This window comes from Colius striatus, chromosome Z (assembly GCF_028858725.1).
Source record: "Colius striatus isolate bColStr4 chromosome Z, bColStr4.1.hap1, whole genome shotgun sequence".
NCBI classification, from domain to species: domain Eukaryota; kingdom Metazoa; phylum Chordata; class Aves; order Coliiformes; family Coliidae; genus Colius; species Colius striatus.
In genome coordinates, this window is record NC_084790.1 from 49,143,774 (window position 1) to 49,161,738 (window position 17,965).

The window sequence follows — 17,965 nt, forward strand, 5'->3', positions numbered from 1 at the left end:
GTTGACTCCAAGCTAGCTAAGGTTTCCAGCAACTAAAGAAATTACTAAGCCTGCTTTGGAAGATAAGCAAATGTAATGCATTCTTTTGCTTCATTAGGTAATACCAGTCTGAAAACTCATATTGCCATTTGTCAGTCCTTGGGAGAGACATTCTTTGAGAAGTGCTTTTCTGGCAGACAATACACTGAATTAGTGTTTCTGCAATTTTAGCTTGCTAGATTTTAGAGGAATTAGTACTTGATTAAGGAACATTTTTCCCCACGTGTCCCAAGCGTATGAGTAATGGGCAAGGTTACATAAGTTGTTTGAAATACAGGAGTTTTGTGCTATTGTTGGATCTCTAAGCTAATCCTAGCATAATAAAAGGGAAACAAGTACTAGGATGAAAGAAGGGAGAGCAGAAAATAAAAGTAAGTCTCAAAACACTTAGCTTAATGTTTTGATATGTTTCTAAGAAAACTCATTCTGTTACTTCAGTTTATACCTTGCAGTAAAGTATAAAATAGATGTGTTGTCAAGAACTTGAGTGGGAATGTCTCAAATAAGAACCACATTTTCATTTGACCATTAATGTATTTAGGTAATAAAACTGAGGTAGGTGAGTTTTCAGAATATCTGAATTCCACTTGAATTTCAGAAAACATTTCAAATCTGTCTTTTTTTAGCTGTTGTTCCTATATTTTACTTGGGAGAGTAATTATTTTAGTCTATTTGCCAGATTTACATGATGTTTCAGTATTTTCTCTCTTACTTTCTTTTAGTTTGTTTGGTTGCTGAAAGTTTCTGTTTGAAGTTTGGCACATGTTTGTATTACTGTGGCCTTAGCTTGCAAGCCTGATTGATAGATATTTACATGTTTTACTCTGTGGCCACTATTAATGTAAACATGGCGGAGAATGTAACGATGCATGTCTTTAGTATCTAACTTTATTTCTCCCATTCTCTCACATTATTTAGGATCCTAATCAGTTAATCCGTGCAAGTGCTTTGCGAGTTTTATCCAGTATCCGTGTCCCAATTATTGTTCCTATTATGATGCTTGCTATTAAGGAAGCTTGTTCTGATTTGTCTCCTTATGTGAGGAAGAATGCAGCCCATGCAATCCAAAAACTGTACAGGTAAGTGATTCTGACAACTACAGAGAAGCAATTTAAAGATAGTTGTGAGCTATGTACTGGTGTAGAGTACTGGGGGGAGTTCATGTGTCTCAGATACATCAGATCTGTTCCTTAAGAAGTATGATGTGTGTGTAGATATTCTGTCACTCAGCTGATTTGGTGGAATTCAGGCAAGTTTCTTGTACACTAGAGTAACAGGATAACTATGAAGAGATACAAAAAGAATCTGATATGCTGTCTTTTGTTTTTAATGTACCAACTAACATTATCTGTGCAGAAACTATTTTGATGAGCGTTCTCAGAATAGAAGATTTCTGTTTACCATCTATTTCTTTAATCTGAAGACATTTTCTGTAGTTTGCAGTACAGGTGATAAACAAGTACTATCTTAGAGGATTTTATCTATGCATATCCATATCTTCCTCTTACCTCTTCAGAAACTGTTGTTGTGGAAGAGCTCTTATAAAGAGGTGGATATTGCTTTACACAGACAGGAACAACAGAACCTGTACCTTTCAGAAACAAAAGCAGGCATCTGTTCTACTACTTATTTTACTTTCACCTTATGTCAAAAGAGGAGAGTGAGAGGTGGTAGGGGTTCTAAATCACATAATTGAGGCTGCTGCAATTCCATGCCCACTCAGATGAAGCCGTGATGAGGCTAAGCATGTATTCCTAGTGGGCACATAAACACACACACATACATGCAGCATGCAGTCGTATATATTGATCAGCACAGCCAAAACCCAGCACCAGCAGCCTTATCTTCTTGTACTCTCTGGTGTATAGTAAACCTAAATATCTACAATATGCATCCCACAGTAATGATCCTAGATGCTCAGTCTTTCCAGTAACTGACCTTGGATCCACAGTCTCACTGGTGCTGGCACATACAAGTACACAATGTTTTGCAACCCACTGCTGTTACAGACCCCCTCAGTCAGATGCACACGTGCCCTTATCTTTTCACTAAAACGTTATGAATCTCACAGTAGCTGTATTTTAAACACTTGGACTGTACACTAACTGACGTTTGTATCCCCTCATGTCCAGTTGTCTCCTGGTGGGCAGAGAGGGAAAGAGTAGAGAAATAGGGAGACGTGTCACACACAAATGACTCAGTCAATCTCCTGGGTTTCCTGGACCCTGCAGTACCCAACATCTACAGTTGTCTCTCTTGGAGACAAACACACACGTGTCCAGCCCAGACTTGTGTCTCCCCTTCAATACCTGTTTTCCTAAGCCACCTAGTCTGGCTTGATACTGTCTAACAATTGCACAAAGACAGACATGCATCCTTGCTCTGGTTGTGGGATGATAGACATTCACTTCACATATGCACACAGAATAGGGACTGCCTCATCTGGGAAATTGTGGTTTAATGAGAAAATGTAGTCATGAGGTGCACAGCATGGCCAGACAAGTGTGCTGAGCAGCAAAATGTTTACACACAACTGGCTCCTTTTATGCATCTATCCCTCTGCTATGCTTGTTCCTCCCAGAATCATCTACATACCTCCCTTTCCCTGCCTTTCACCTCTTTCATAAATATTCCACAGGTAAACCTTGTAAAATCCCAACATACTATTTCTACCATCGCATAGTATGTCTCACAGTTCTGTAGCTAGTAACACTTGTAAGTCTGAAAGATACTTTGAAGAGCCTGTGTTGGTCGTGCTAGATTCATGATAGGTTCACTTCAGGACCATAAAACTGTAGGCTTTTCTGTGGCAGCTCTCTGAAGAAGCTAGGCAGGGGAGTCCTCTGTACTCTTCTGTACTCCCCCTTCTTTGTACTTCTCTCTGTGCAGACAAGTCTTTCATCATGTAACCTAAGCAGAGAAAAGAGATTTTCTAGTCCCTTCGTGCCCTTTGAAGTAGTTTATTTTTTGTTCATATCTGGTTCCAGCACATACAAAACTCTTTAGCCTGAACAATTCTCCTTAAACAGAGCGTCCTTTGGTTTCCTGATAGTATCAAAAGTATTTGGAGGAGTTTGGCAGTAATGGTCTGTTAGTGTCAGCACAGCAATATCTGGACAGCAGGCTATTCATGGAATTTTACCCATGGGATTTTAACATAAATTGTTGCTTTTGTTTTTTTCTCTTCAAGACAGGCAAAGTTTATTTTACTAGTCCAGATTAAAGAGCTTATTGATGATAGGTTCAGATCTTGAAGATGCTGAAATCTCACTTGATTACTGAGAGACATTCTATCCATCTTTCATCCAGTCTCCAGATATTATTACATCTTCAACTATTACTTGTATTTTTTCTTATCTCTGTTTCATATGGTATACTATGCTTGTTTGATATCAGTAGCAAGATTTTGAAATCAGTTTTAAAAATACCATAAGAAGGTGTATTTTTTAATGGTAAAAATACAGCCCATGTTATAAATCATGGCAGCACAATCTGGACAAACTGGCCTTGCTCTCTTCTAGATTTTGTGAATTTCTGATTGGTTGTAAAATGCATATCTAGCTGTCATAGCAAAGTAAGACTAATGAAACTAATGTTCTGTATGTTCTGTGTTTCCTTAAGGCTTTAGAGATCTTGTACATCCTTCACAAATTTCCACTTAATGCAAACATCTTAGGTGTCATAATTAAAACTGCAGCAGCCGCAAATTCCACCTTACCTGGACTAGAATTAAGGTTCAGGGTTACTTGTTAATGGAGTTGTAACTAACAGTTGTGCTATTGATAGTAGGATTTGTGAACTGTTATAGAAAGCATGTGGACTTTTACTGTCATGTTTTCAAAATTTACTTTTACAAATGCTATATCTAATAGCAGTGGTTTACCACATGACCAAGAGAGAATACAGGTTTCTGGATCACTTGGAGAAGCAGCAGTACTGCTAACTGGTGAAGAGTCTATCAAATAAAGTTGTCTACAGGCAGGCCCAGTTGGCTTTAACAGACAGTCTCAGCAGATGTTTTGACATGGATCACAACTGGTAGCTCCACAGTTCAGCAATATAGATTGTATACTGCTGCCAAGGCTGTCTTTTGGCCTGTTTGTAATGAGCAAGTAGTTTCAAAAGACTTGCTCTGACATTGGTCAAAATAAGAATCCTGGAGAGGGCAAATTTCTGATGGGAAGATCAGTCAACAGTATACGTATTTGTCTACACCTAATTATTCCATCTTTTTTGAACACTTGTTAAGAAGAAGTAACAGTTTATTCTAACAATGCCCGTATGCTCCTTTGACTTTTTGGCTTCCATGACTTCTCGACCTTTTTGATAGTCCTGTAGTTCAGTTACTACTCCAGTTAGACTTCTGGGTTCAGATTCAATACTCCAATTATCTTTGCATTTAGGTTCATGGTGTTTGGATGGATGTCTGACCTAGAAGAGCTTGTTCATTAGTGGTTCAATCAATCCTAACAGCAGGAAGGAACAGAAATGGAACATATGGAACAGAAAAGATTTCAGGCATAGTGTGAACAGCAACATTTGTGTCCAGTGCAGTCAGTATTGCCAGGTACATTGGAGTAATTTTATCACTGGAAATGTCAGAGCTTTTGCTTATTTTACCCAAAGTATGTTTTAGAGCTATTGATATCTTTTGTCTATCAACAGAAAACTCTACCATGTCTACCATCTACTTCCTAGATTTGGAAAAGGACTTATAAAAGAAGTCCCATCACTAGTATTAATAGAGTCCCTAGTGGATACTGTAAAGGGAGCAGGTCACTTTGAGCTTGTTAGCCTGTTTTGTTCTTTTGTCTTCAAGAATGCTGCTTCCTTATGTAAAACATCAGGAAAGACGAGGGAGAGGAATGTGAGTTCAGTTATCACAGCCATTACTGAAGACCTTTCTTGATCACATAACAGAATTGGTATTTTTCAAAGTTTCTTAGTAGTAAGTACTCTTTTGTCTGTTTCAATTGTATATCAATTTTAAAATTTGAAATCAGGCCTATTAGAAAGACTTAGCTTTTCCTCTGAAAGCTTTGGTTCTTGGCAGAAGATCTAGTAAACCTCTGTTGACAAAAATAGAAGTTAAGAAACAGGTGACTGTAAAAGTCCTTATGGAAAAATGTGCTGTTGCTTTGCTTGTGCAGATGGTGGGTTGTAACAAGGATTTGTTATCCTGCGAGCATGTCATAATACCTGGTACTGCTAGGGACTGGAGCCTTAGCAAACTAGCGTGCAGCTGCATACTCACTTGGTGAGTCTATAGCTGTAAAGGATGTATTGTGCATTAGGGCTGTTCATTACTTGGCATTAAGTATGCAATAATGACCAAATACTTCCTTACTTAAAATTGTACCTGCATTTGAAAGGGCTCTTCAGTGACATAGAACTACACATCTAAATGGCTCTTTGTATTTTCTTTTGCTTTGAGTTCTTCCATGCTTTAAAGATTCATGATGACAAAGTAGCTGGAATGAACAGCTAGTCCTTAACTACCCAAAAAGCAAGTTTGACAATAATGGATATTTCTGGCAATTTTTTCTCTGCTTTTTGAATATGAAAAGAATGATACAAAGATTGTTGTTTGCAACTTTCTCATCAGTTTTTACTATTTCTATTTTCCATCAGCTTGCACACCAATTTTGTATTGGTAAACTTGAATGCAATGTCCCAAATTTTTGAGTTGCAATACTTCTGACTAAAATCAGTGAAGTTACCAAAATGTCTTATTTGAAATGTTGTGTTGATAATTAAAGATAGAGTCTGCTTTGTTCTGATACTCATTCATTGCTGGTGAGTGGTGTGGAATGGAGCTAAAGCCAGTTTCTGGCAGATCACCAGAGGTATTCTCCAGGGGTCAGTGTTAGGGATAGTTCTAATATCCGGACAAGAAGATTGAGTGCCCTATCAGTCAGTTTGCAGATGACACCAAGTTCGGCAGGAATGTTGATCTGCTGGAGAACAGGAAGGCTCTTCAGAGAGGCCTGGACAGGCTGGAGAGATGGGCTGAGGCGAGCTGTATGAGGTTTAACAAGAATAAGTGTCAGGTTATGCACTTGGGCAACGACAGCCCCAGGCAATGATATAGGATTAGGGAAGTGTGGCTGGAAAGCTACCCAAAGGAAAAGGATCTGGGGATGTTAATTGATAGCTGGCTGAATATGAGCCAGCAGTGTGCCCAGGTGACCAAGAACGCCAATGACATCCTGACTTCTATCAGAAATAGCATGGCCAGCAAGACCAGGGAAAATATTATCCTCCTGCCCTCATCACTGACAATGCTGCACTTTGTGCTGTGTCCAGTTCTGGGCCCCTCACTACAAGAGAGACATTGAGATTCTGGAGCATGTCCAGAGACGGGCAGTTAAGCTGGTGAAGCACCAAGAGAACGTGTCTTGTGGGGAGTGTTCGAGAGAGCTGGCACTGTTTAGCCTGGAGAAAAGGAGGCTCAGGGGAGATACTGATCACACTCTACAACTACTGGAAAGGGGGTTCTAGTGAGGTGGAGGTCAGTCTTTTCTCCCAAGTATGATTGACAGGACAAGATGAAATGACCTCAAGTTTTGCGAAAGGTGGTTTAGATTGGATGTTAGGAAAAATATTTCCACTGAAAGGATTATCAAGCATTGGAACAAGCTGCCCAGGGAAGTGGTTGGGTCACCATCACTGGACATATTTTAAAAACATGTAGAAGTGGTACTTACGAGCATGATTTAGTGATGGACTTGGCAATGCTGGGTAAACTATTGGCTTTGGTCTTGAAGATCTCTTCCAACCTAAAGGATTCTGTGGATTTATTCATGCTGAAATTCCCTTTTGCAAAAGCAGTGAGATGCTTATAACTTAACATTAGAAGCTCAGTCAAGTTCTCCCTAACGACTGGCCTGTGTTGATGTCTCATAAATCTTAATAGTTAAAGCGTTTAAAAATTTTAAATTTGTTATAGAACACAGGTAAGTGGTGTAGCATAAAGATAATATTTATAATTTGTACTTCTTCAGTTTTATATTCCATAGTTAACTATTGTTTTCAGTCAAGTTCCTTTACAGTCAGTTCTTTGGAATACTTGTTTTTTCTGAAAGTGATTTCTTCAGTGTTCTTGGTTCACAGCTTGTGTTAAAAAGTTGACAAACTTAGCCTTTTAATTTGGATATGTCTGACCAAATGAGTAAAAAGATTTTTGTTTTTCCTTCTAGTCTTGATCCAGAGCAAAAGGAAATGTTAATTGAAGTAATAGAGAAACTTTTGAAGGACAGAAGTACGGTAAGAAACAATATAGTATCACACAGACATATATTTTTAAAGAATTTACTTTTGAGGCTCTAAATCAACAGTCTTTAATACACTTTCCTAACCCTTGCTGATGTGGTTTTACATGTTTTTATGTACAAGTATCATCGTCTATGCATTATACTATGACTGCAATAGTCACTGTCTCCTGCAATAACACTGGTAATTTTACTTGCTTCGTGAGTATTCTTAGTCTGTTTTTGTTAATATGTTTTATGTATGACTTTTTTTAAACTTAATTTTGAAAATGGAAGTTATATAATGATATGAATCAGTACGAGTGTCTATGTATAAACATTTTTGTCATTGGGAAATTAGCTAGATCATTTCAATTTGTTTGTGATACTGTAAGAATAAGTTACTTCTGTATCCTTCACAGTATGCGTGTTGATGTCAGTCTGTCTTGTAGTGTGTACAACAGTTAAACAATTATACTTGCTGTGCACATCTTTCTTGTTGGAAATATCTCCATTAGCAATGTGATAAGTAAAACTCATGTCCTAGGGCAATTTCCATACATTTAATGGTCCTGTTATATTTTGCCCTGTATAGCTATGGATTTTTCATAGGAACTCTTGGCTGTCTCAAAATGGTTACTTTATTTTTCTTCCTGTACCCTACAAATAAGTTTCCCAAGTCAAAGCCAGAAAAGTATTTGAGCAAGGAGTCAGAGTTGAAATAGGAAATAGAGTCCTAAATTAGAACATTCTCTTGTTCTTCTTAGTCAGATTACTACTTTAGTGAATGTAATCCCTTTTGAGTAAATGAAAGTATTACTGGGTACCAGGTATTGTTTTGCTTCATCTCCTATTTGCCAAGTGTTTTTGTAACACACAGAAATGTATTGTCTGTTTTTTCTAGCACAGTCCAGCTGTCATGGTGCTGTTCTCTAAGATATCTTGCAACTTTCACAGAAGGGTTACTGGAAGAGAGAGTCAGAGCTTAATGGCTTTAGCAGACAGTAAATTAGTTAGTTCTCCTGACTGCATCTGTGCTTGGCCTGTAGTTATTTGTCAGAGGCCTTTGTACTTCTATGCAGTTGCCCCCCCAGTGGTTCTTTGTGTATTTTCTTTTTGTGGTCTGTGCTTTTGGGGTGCAATCTGTGGATGTGAGATTAGATTCTTTATACCTGTGGATTCATAAAGGGCAGAGAAGCTATCTTTGTTTCTTTTTATTGCTGATGACAGGGAAATAAAATCCCTCAGTTCTCACTCTGTTTCCTAGTCCATATTGCTTATGATAAATAGCAAATTATCCAACAACTAGTCATTTACACATTTACGTGTAAGAAAATGTTAGTAGGAAAAAGTATAGATTTGGATCTTTTATTTCTCCAGTATACTGATCCTGTGACTTGAAATAACATATAACTAATGCTCATTCCTCGTGTGCCGGGAACTGGGGCTGTTTAGTCTAAGAAGAGGAGACTGAGGGGAGATCTTATTAACATTTACAAATATCTAAATGGTGTCATGAGGTTGGGACATCCCTTTTTTCTATAGTAGATAGCAACAGGACAAGGGGTAATGGAATGAAGCTGGAACACAAAAAGTTCCACTTAAACATAAGAAAAAACTATTTTACTGTGAGGGTGAGGGAGCAGTGGCACAGGCTGCCCAGAGGGGTTGTGGATTCTCCTTCCTTGGAGGTCTTCAAGACCCGCTTGGACATGTTCCTATGCGACCTGATCTAGGTGACCCTGCTTCTGCATGGGGGTTGGACTAGATGATCTCTGAAGGTCTCTTCCAACCCCTACCATTCTGTGATTCTATGATAGCTATGGGAAGACCAGCCTGACACAGAAAAGCTTTACCTGAAGTAGTTACACTTTGTTGTGTTCCACTGAATGTTCCCAGATTTACTAACAGAAAGTACATAGTACACAAGTGTTTTGTTAGCAGGTAACTCCAATCTGAATAAGCTTTTTGCCTTTAATTGAAGAACATAGCAATTTACTCACAATGAAGGAAAGAAAGTGCCACTTGTAGCTACTTTTAGCTTTTAACATTGGAGGAGAAGCAGCTGCTTCTGGGTGGTGGTCCTTATGTACAGGTGTGTACACAAGTAGCCTATGGATTGGCTACTTTTGAAGTCCTATTTAAGCTGCTCTTGGGAAAATGGTATTCATTTAAATAACTTTTGAATTCTCTAAGAGAAACTGAATGTCATGGACTTGGTATAAAAGAAGCAGCTCCTTTATATGTAAAAACAAAAGCTTTTAGAAAAAGCTTTCAATCTAGAAATAGGTCCAAGCTGTAGAACCATGGGATTTTGTCATAGCCTTATGAAGCGCACATGTTTGAATAATGCTATTGCTCAGGTTTTTGCAACTCCTGTTTCCTCTTTGACAGCTACCTGGCCTGAGATTTGTATGGTGATAAAGTGGAAATCAGACCAGAAGTGCTTACTTGACACTAATCTTTAGATTCCCTCAATTTAAACACACAGAAGCTGTTTGCTTGCATCACTCTTGGTTGTCATCACCTGAGTTTTAACCTAGTGTCAAAAGATCAGTTTGTTTCGAAAATGATAGTCTTTCCATTAGATAGTCTCTTTACCAGAGTGGGAGAATCTTAGTGACTTTGGCACTTCAGTTGAACATCAGAGATTCTCCATCTTTTTTGCCCTTGATGGAAATATCAGGTTACTTTTGGCATTTCTGCATACTTGGGGACTGACAATACTTAGACAAGCCGTAGTACTTTGTATATGATAAGTGGATGCAGGAAGATCTACCATGTGTGTCTTTTTGTTTGTTTTTTTTTGGTCTTAGTCAATTTGTTTTAGACAAATTTGTAGGGAGAGTATAATTATTGACACAATTCATTAATTTAACAGTTAAATTTTTTAATTACGCTTGACACTTTACTTTCAATAAAAAGAAAAATTTTACTCACAGTTGATTTCTTTTGTGTAACCATTTGATCTCAAGCATGATTTCTGAAACTTACTAATGTAATCTACATTAGTATGAGATAAAATAGTTATTAATCATAGATTCCTCGAATCTGGTGTAAGCTAGACTTTTCTTTTTTTCAGAGAGACCATCTTATTGTGGATTGTTTATGCAGCTTATGTTACACAGAAAAGACAATGCATTTAAATTAGTCAAAGTCATTTTATGTTTGAAATGGCAAGAAAATGTCTGAATTGGAATCTTACTACAGGAAAAAAATAAGCCATTTTATCAGACTGTACAAGTTGTGTTCATTTTTTAGGTCTCAATCAATAGTAAATTTTCATATAAGCTGAGGTAAGCAAAACTTAAACTAAGATGAGATCTAACCTTAGCCCAGCACTTCATTAAAATTTCTGGTGAGATAAATGAAAGATCACTCTACTCCTTAAGTGACTTAACATGAAGATTCAATTAAAAGCCAAGCTCTCAGTTAATCTAAGATGCACAATTATCAAGTGCAAACCATCATTAACACGCCCTCAAGGGTTGCTAACTGGGAATTAGAGTGTGTCAAGAAAGCTATGATTTTTGTGCCAGAGTATTTAATTTTTAAACAGAATGTTTACAAGTATTTTTATTATAGAGACTCAAATCTCCTAGTTATGTTTTTACCCTTGATTTACAGAAGAAAGTACTGCAAACTTTGATAAACAAGTATAAGTGTATGAATGCCGCCTCCTTTTATTTTTCTTGTAATTCTAGATAATTGAGCAGTTGACAGGATTTTATGTGGAAAGATAAGAGCATGTGTGTGTCTTATGCTAAACTTGCGTTTCTCAGAAAAAAATATAGCTAGTCATGTGCAAAGATATAATTGGGTACTTAGAGGAAACAAGTTCCCTTCTTCATTTTGGCTGATTCTGTATCAGTTTGCTCCAATTCTATTTTTTCCATTAATTTAACAAGCTTTATGATCTGGCTTTGGGGCACATAGGATTGAAGGCAGGATTTGTTGCTTAAGTTGCTTTTGACATACTGTAAAGGACTGTAGAACTGCATTGTGTTTGTAGCCTGTATATTTTACAACTCTCTGTAAATGGTTATAAACACTAGGTTCACTGATGATACCTGAATTACAGCAGTTAAAAAGAAAAATCCACGTTGGTATTGAAAAGGAATCATGTCCATTTTGCTAATCTGTAAAGTGAAAAGAACTTGTGACTTGTATTCCTCAGTCCAAACTGAAGTATCCCAAAGTATATCTAAAGCTGCATCTAGAAAGAAAATACGGAGTGTAGATCTGCAGCCGGGGTGTAGTTGTATGGATGCTGGGCATATTAAAAATGTCCAAATTTATTGCAGGTTTCTGTCTTTAACTTTGATCTAGTTTTACTTGGACAGATACCTCTGTTATGAGGAAGGTTTATGATGCTCGTGTGGAAATAAAAATGTGTATGCTGCATGATGAAGTTAAGTTTTCTCAGCCCCATCCAGAAAACCGGCTTAGTCGCTGGTCACATACGTTTTGTGCTATACCTTTTAATATTATAGCTCCTGCGAGTGCAGCAGAGCACTCCTACAGAGTGCAGCATTGCTTTTGAACTCTTTTTCTAAGACAGAAGAGTTTGTTAAAAGGTTCAAGAGGCTTTGGTCAGACTTGCAGATGCACATTGCTTCCTAAGTATGTACTCCTGATGTTCTGTCCCAAGGGGCCTCTGTTATCAAGCTAAATGGAAAGGGCCAGAGGCAAGTTTTGGATGAACAGTGACAGTACATCAGCTTATTACATGAAATCTGTTTATTGCTAATTAAAATTTTCACTCATTTCTAAAGGCTGTATTTTTTTTAGCCTATACTTAAATAGTATTTTTTCCTGTAATGAAAATATTTTAATCACATTAAGATATATCTGTTTTATTTTAATAAATTTATTATTCTGTTCTGGTTTGATAATTTACCCCTATAACAGATGTAACTTAGAGAGAATTCCATCTTGAGAGTGAAAACACTTTATACAAACACATAAATATTGAGATTTCTTTTGCAGACTGTGTAGTTATTATAGATGAAGTGCAAATTTTTGCAAAGTGAGACCTATTAGATTAAAAAATGATCTAAGGAATTGGTGATGACTTTGCAATGAAGATCTTGATCTTTTAGACTAAAGCAGTGTGTTTGGGGGTAGTGGGGAAAGAAAGCTGATCTGTCTACTTCTCAACAGCAGGTTTCTGTTAATAAGTTAATACTTTAGTTTAAAACCCGAATGTATGGATAAGACAATGTTTTCTTAACTTAATGATTTGATGTTGGCAAAAGCTTCACTTCTGTGGAAAAACAATTACTGAGTTTGTGCAGATGTTTTATTGTGATAGATCTATTATCCAGCTATTAGAAGATAAATGACTGATCTTTTCCAGTTTCCTTGCCTCCAGAAAATTGAAATAAGAAGAGGAATATCATTTGGGCTGTATGATTAGGGCAGGTAGGGTGGCTATTAATTTAAGAGAGAGGAATCTTGGCAGCATAGGCCAACTTACACTGTATTATCAATCAAACCTCGATGCACTTCTTGTGATGACCCAGCACTCTCAGGTTTTTGCAGCATTAATTAGAATTCATGGCAAAATAGATGCAAGGAAACATTTTGTACCCTTCATAATTTTATAGAAAATTTATTGTTATTAGAGGAACCATTTGCTTAGTGTGATTTTTTTCATTACCAGCTTGTCAATTAGCATAGATAATCTGGAGAAAATATGAACTCCATAGATTGAGTGTCACTTTTGTTGATGGTTCATATAGTTTACCTTGGAGCACAGCTAATGGCTGAAGTTCATAGCAACAGCACAGAAAAACGCGACAACCAGTGGAAGACAAATGAACCATGTTTATTGCTTTAATATAAAAAATACATAAATGGAAAACAGCATTTGAATTTGATGAGCTCATTGCTGGTTTTGTTGGAGTGATTTATATTTTCTCCTTATACAAAAAGCTACTATTGACATAGTGAGATGGAAATTAACTGACTGTTTTTTGGAAACTGATGTTTTTTGGTTTTATATTCTGATTGGATCATTTTGTTTTAATTCTAAATATTTTTATAGAACATTGAGCATTTAATAAACAAAGATTATTAGCTGTTCCTCTGATGTTTAGATGTATGGTAGGATCATGCTACAGGGGAAACAGTGTCAACTAGAAAATAACCTCTCTTAGGAAAGCATTAGGAAATTTTTCCGATTAAATCCCCTTGTTACTAGTGCACTTCCAGTGTCTTACATTCTCACATCTTTTTCTCCTTTTAGATGAAAAGCCCAATTTTGTAAAATGCAATGATAAAGAGAGGGGCATGATGTTAAGTAGTGTCATGATGAGTAACAATTCCCATATTAACTTGTAAAATCCAGCAACTCACCACAGGAATAAAATACTTGTTCCTCTGGTACACCTCTTGCATTTCATAGTGTATATCTGGGTTTCTATTAGTGTCTTTTAAGCATTTACAAGTTGACAGCATTCTCACTGTAAATTCGAGTTAGGTGACTGATCTGACTTGAAATAAGAAATTATTTAGAAATACTTGTGTTTTAATGTGACTCTTTTTAAGTCAAGTTATTGTGTTTTACTCGCAGTAACTGAAATTTTAAAATGCCAGTGCTATCTGTAGGGTATATTTAGATGACCTAAACCGATGTTATATGTATTATTTAATATGTGCTTTCAGACTATATCATGTCCAAATGAAAGATAGATACAGCAAAATGTGTGTGTAGTACCCGTAGCAGTAAAGCCAAGGGTATCAACTCCAAAACTAGAGTTGGACAGCAGCATCTATGTCATCCTTCACCTATGGACCTAAAAGGGTACTTTTAAATATTATGCTATGGCTGTTCTTACAGTCATAAATCGATCTCTCCGTCCATGTCTCACCACTCCTTCCCTCCCTCCTTTTCTCCTCTTGTATGTCAAACCTGTCAAGAGACTCTATACTCTAAAAAAAGTCAGTGTCATCTTAAAGTGTCATCTCCTAAAACTTTGGATCCATCACACTGTCCTCTGCAAATTGGCTTTAAATGTAGTTCATATTTTGCATCCTGATCAAATGGCTTTGCGGCAAGTAAGTGCCAATGTATAAACTTTTCCAATGCTTCCTCTCTTCCATCCTCTGTGTCTCTCACCTAATTGGATACCTACTCAGGACTAATAGTAATTTGCCTGGAGTTAACCACTATCTTCTGTTGAGCTTTGAACCCACACCTAAGCAGCAACTCACAGCAGTCTTTAATCGCAAAATAGCTTACCCCTATTATTAAGAAGAAAGTTTAGTCCAGCATTAAAAAAAAAACCCTGTTGTCTTTGTGATGCAGCAAAAACCAGCAAATTATTTTAGATGTAAAGGAGGTTTTATTTAGCTCTAGCAAATAAATTTTGCTTCCTGGAATGAGTTATATACTTGCTGGGAACAGCAGGTACCAGTATGTGGATGGGGCTGGAGACAATAAATGCAACTTCACGTTTATTCTTATTGGTAATTCATAAAATCCCCACAGAGCCTGAAACTTGTTTAGCATAATAGCAGGACTATATTCTGAGCTGTTTTCTTTCAGTTGTAATGTTGGGCGCATACTAATAAACCAAATGTCAGCCAAATACAGGGAGAAAAATGTAACATATGAATATCATTGTATTTAATATTTCTCAAAAAGTACCATTTCAATAAACTGCACTTCTATTTAATTGCTTACTTTAAGTCATTGGGGAAATTTTAGAGGTTGAAATGCAGATCCCTAGTGCTCAGATAGAATATGACATTAATTTGCTGCCAGAAGGCTATACTGCATGCATGCTAACTGCATACATATCAGCTACTTCATGTAAAGTCTCATCATTTTAGTTATTTGACTTAACATATACTCTGACACAAAACAAATCTTAATTAAAGCAATTAGAAGAGAAAGAACAGTAATTCCTGGCACACAATGACATGTCCTTATAAGACATGGTCAGCCTTTAAGGTTTTCCCACAAACCTGCTGCCAGAATTTTAAGAGGAACTCCAATATATTCCATTATCTTACTTTTAAGAGAATATCTAGCCAGAAGGTTACAGTAAGCCTAGAGATGTTAGAATGATGAGAATGTATTACTTTTTTGAATGAAAAAAAAGCTATTTTTATTATAGTATGAGGATCGTCATGTACATGTAAAGATTTGTTTCTTTATGGAGGCAAAAAATTGTGTGAGGACATAGCAGAATCCTACAATTTTGGAACTAGTATGGAACTGCTGAACAACATGCACAAATTCTGCTTGTGCTCTTTGAGTAAAAATATTAGTATATCTCTGTCATATTGCTGATTTTTTTTTTACCTCTTTTTCAAAATGTATTTGTGAAATTCTAATTATAAAAACCTCATATAACAGTTAATGTGGTTATTTTGAGAGAGAAGTCTAGATCCCAGTAGTGCTGGGAAACTTACCTAAGCTCCTCTTTGTTTGGTCACATCTGTCTTTGTAGGAGAATCTCAATAGATTTTGCTGGGCATATCACTGTATTATACTTCTTGTTCATTTCCTGTTATTTCTGAGTTAATTGTAAGTTCACTGATAATTTATTTGAAAACGATAAGAAAAATATGCTTACGTTGCACTGTGTTGTCAGGTCTGGGAGCTAAGATTTATGTGTTTAATAGAAAGAGCAAATATTTTCTAATAAACTTACCCAATTCTATTTTAAATAAGATACCATTTCTATGGCCTTAGGTTTTTTGTGGCTGCTGTTTCTCATCAGTGAAACGAAATAACTTGAAATTGCTGAGAATTGCTAGCATTAATTCTGATTCTCACTTGTGAATGAACTGTAGACAGGATACTGACCTTCTGGTTTATATTTCGTTTTCTAGCTGGTAGCTGGGAGCGTTGTGATGGCATTTGAAGAAGTGTGTCCAGACAGAATAGATCTGATTCACAAGAACTACCGAAAACTCTGTCACTTGTTGGTTGATGTGGAAGAGTGGGGTCAAGTTGTTATAATCCACATGTTAACTCGATATGCACGTACACAGTTTGTAAGTCCATGGAAGGTAAGTTTAGGACTTTTACAATAACTATTCTGTGCTTGTATTGTGAATTTTCCATTGTTGGACGTACTTAGTCTTTTAAAATGAATTTTTGTGCAGACTTTAATAAAACCAGAAATCAAACGTGTGAATCCTAGCTCTCTAAGGCTTCACTAACACAAGGCATCCACCCTTCCTCAGAGCATGACAATTGTTCTTTCGGGCTATAATCTGTTCTGATTTACCCCAGGTCATCGGAGAGCATTCTTTTTCTCTGGCTCTTTGCTCTAGGAGATTTTATGCAAGTCAGAGCCAGAAAGTATTCTGAAACTGGGTAGAATTTGCTTTTTTTGTAGAAATGAATGTCCAGTGAGTGTTTTTTGCGTTAGCATATCAACATTTTTTTTAAAAGATTTCTTTTTTCAGTGTTGGGCTACAGAATAACGTGAGGTATTGCTGGGTTCTTTCCAACTCTGTCTTCTAATACCCTTTGCCTGGGAATCGGGATGAAATGCAGTGACATTCTGTGTTAACATATGTATAACTTGTTATGCGAAAATATTTATAAGGAGATATATTTGGAGGAACAGCTAATTTCAACCTGAATTAGTTTAGAATTATATTCACTTCTGAGTAAGCAGAGATTAAAATTATTAGAAAGCTAGAAACATAGCAGAAATGTCTGAAGTGCAATAATATTTTTTGCATTACCAATTAGGTTCTAGACACCCTTTCTCATTTCAGATAAAAATGAAATTGTTTATAAGATCACAATCAGAAAGTTGCTTAAAATAAGGAAAGTATATTTTGCCAATTTAAGTGTACATTTTCCTAATGACCTTCAGGTAGAATGTTTATTACATGCTGCTTGTTGAGAGAAAGTAACTTGCATTCTTCCCTCTGACCTTTAGAGAAAATCAAAGTTGATAATTTGCTTTTACTAAAGCCACAGTTTCAAAATTGGTTTAAACCAGTTTTAGTCTGTGGCTGGACAAAGGAAGAGTAGAAGTGGATGACCTCCTGATTTAGACTAAGAGGTTTGAGGTTGTAACAGCATTTCTTTTAAGACTCTGAAGTACTTTTTTAGTGAAACCAGATAGATGACAGTTATTGCTGTAGCTTCTGCTCTAAAGTGGTTAACAATACTGCCTGTGTCAACCTAAAATTGGTCATCAGTGATATTGTATTAATAACACTTGGTTTCCACTTTCATGAACTTCAGTGGAAAATTTAGTTTGTCTACGTACTCAGCAATTAAATTAGCAGAATTTTTTTCTTTGGCTGGTTGAAATGCACGCCTTTGTCAATAGGTTCTTAAATGAACTCATACAACAGGGCATCTTGTGCAGTAGAAGAGATTTTTAATTTAGTTTATTTGCATCATTATGGATCAGTATTTAGGCTGTTTATATGTAAATGTATGATTTGAGGAACAATTAAGTGTTGACAAAGTAGATTGCAGTCATATCAATTGCAGTGCATTTTCCATAATTTTTCTAACTGACATCTTTGATGATAAATAGTGGATGCCAAGTCAAAGCCGATTATACAGTGCACTAGGAATTCATGGTGCTGTCAGGGAGAAGACCGATTGACTTTAAATTTACATATTAATGAGAAGATTTGTTAAGAGGATGCTTGACTATAGAAAATAACAGCATATTTATAGGGCA

The 17,965-nt window shown here is 36.5% G+C and overlaps 1 protein-coding gene across 4 annotated transcripts in view; it reads left to right on the top strand.

Moving 5' to 3' along the window:
• AP3B1 (adaptor related protein complex 3 subunit beta 1) overlaps positions 1–17,965 on the top strand; it is a 157,994-nt gene that overhangs the window by 23,677 nt on the left and 116,352 nt on the right. For all 4 annotated transcript variants that reach the window (XM_062017754.1, XM_062017755.1, XM_062017752.1 and 1 more), the window contains exons 5-7: positions 958–1,118; positions 7,239–7,305; positions 16,137–16,316. In XM_062017754.1, the coding sequence (XP_061873738.1) occupies positions 958–1,118; positions 7,239–7,305; positions 16,137–16,316 (408 nt within the window). The remainder of the gene's footprint in view (positions 1–957; positions 1,119–7,238; positions 7,306–16,136; positions 16,317–17,965) is intronic.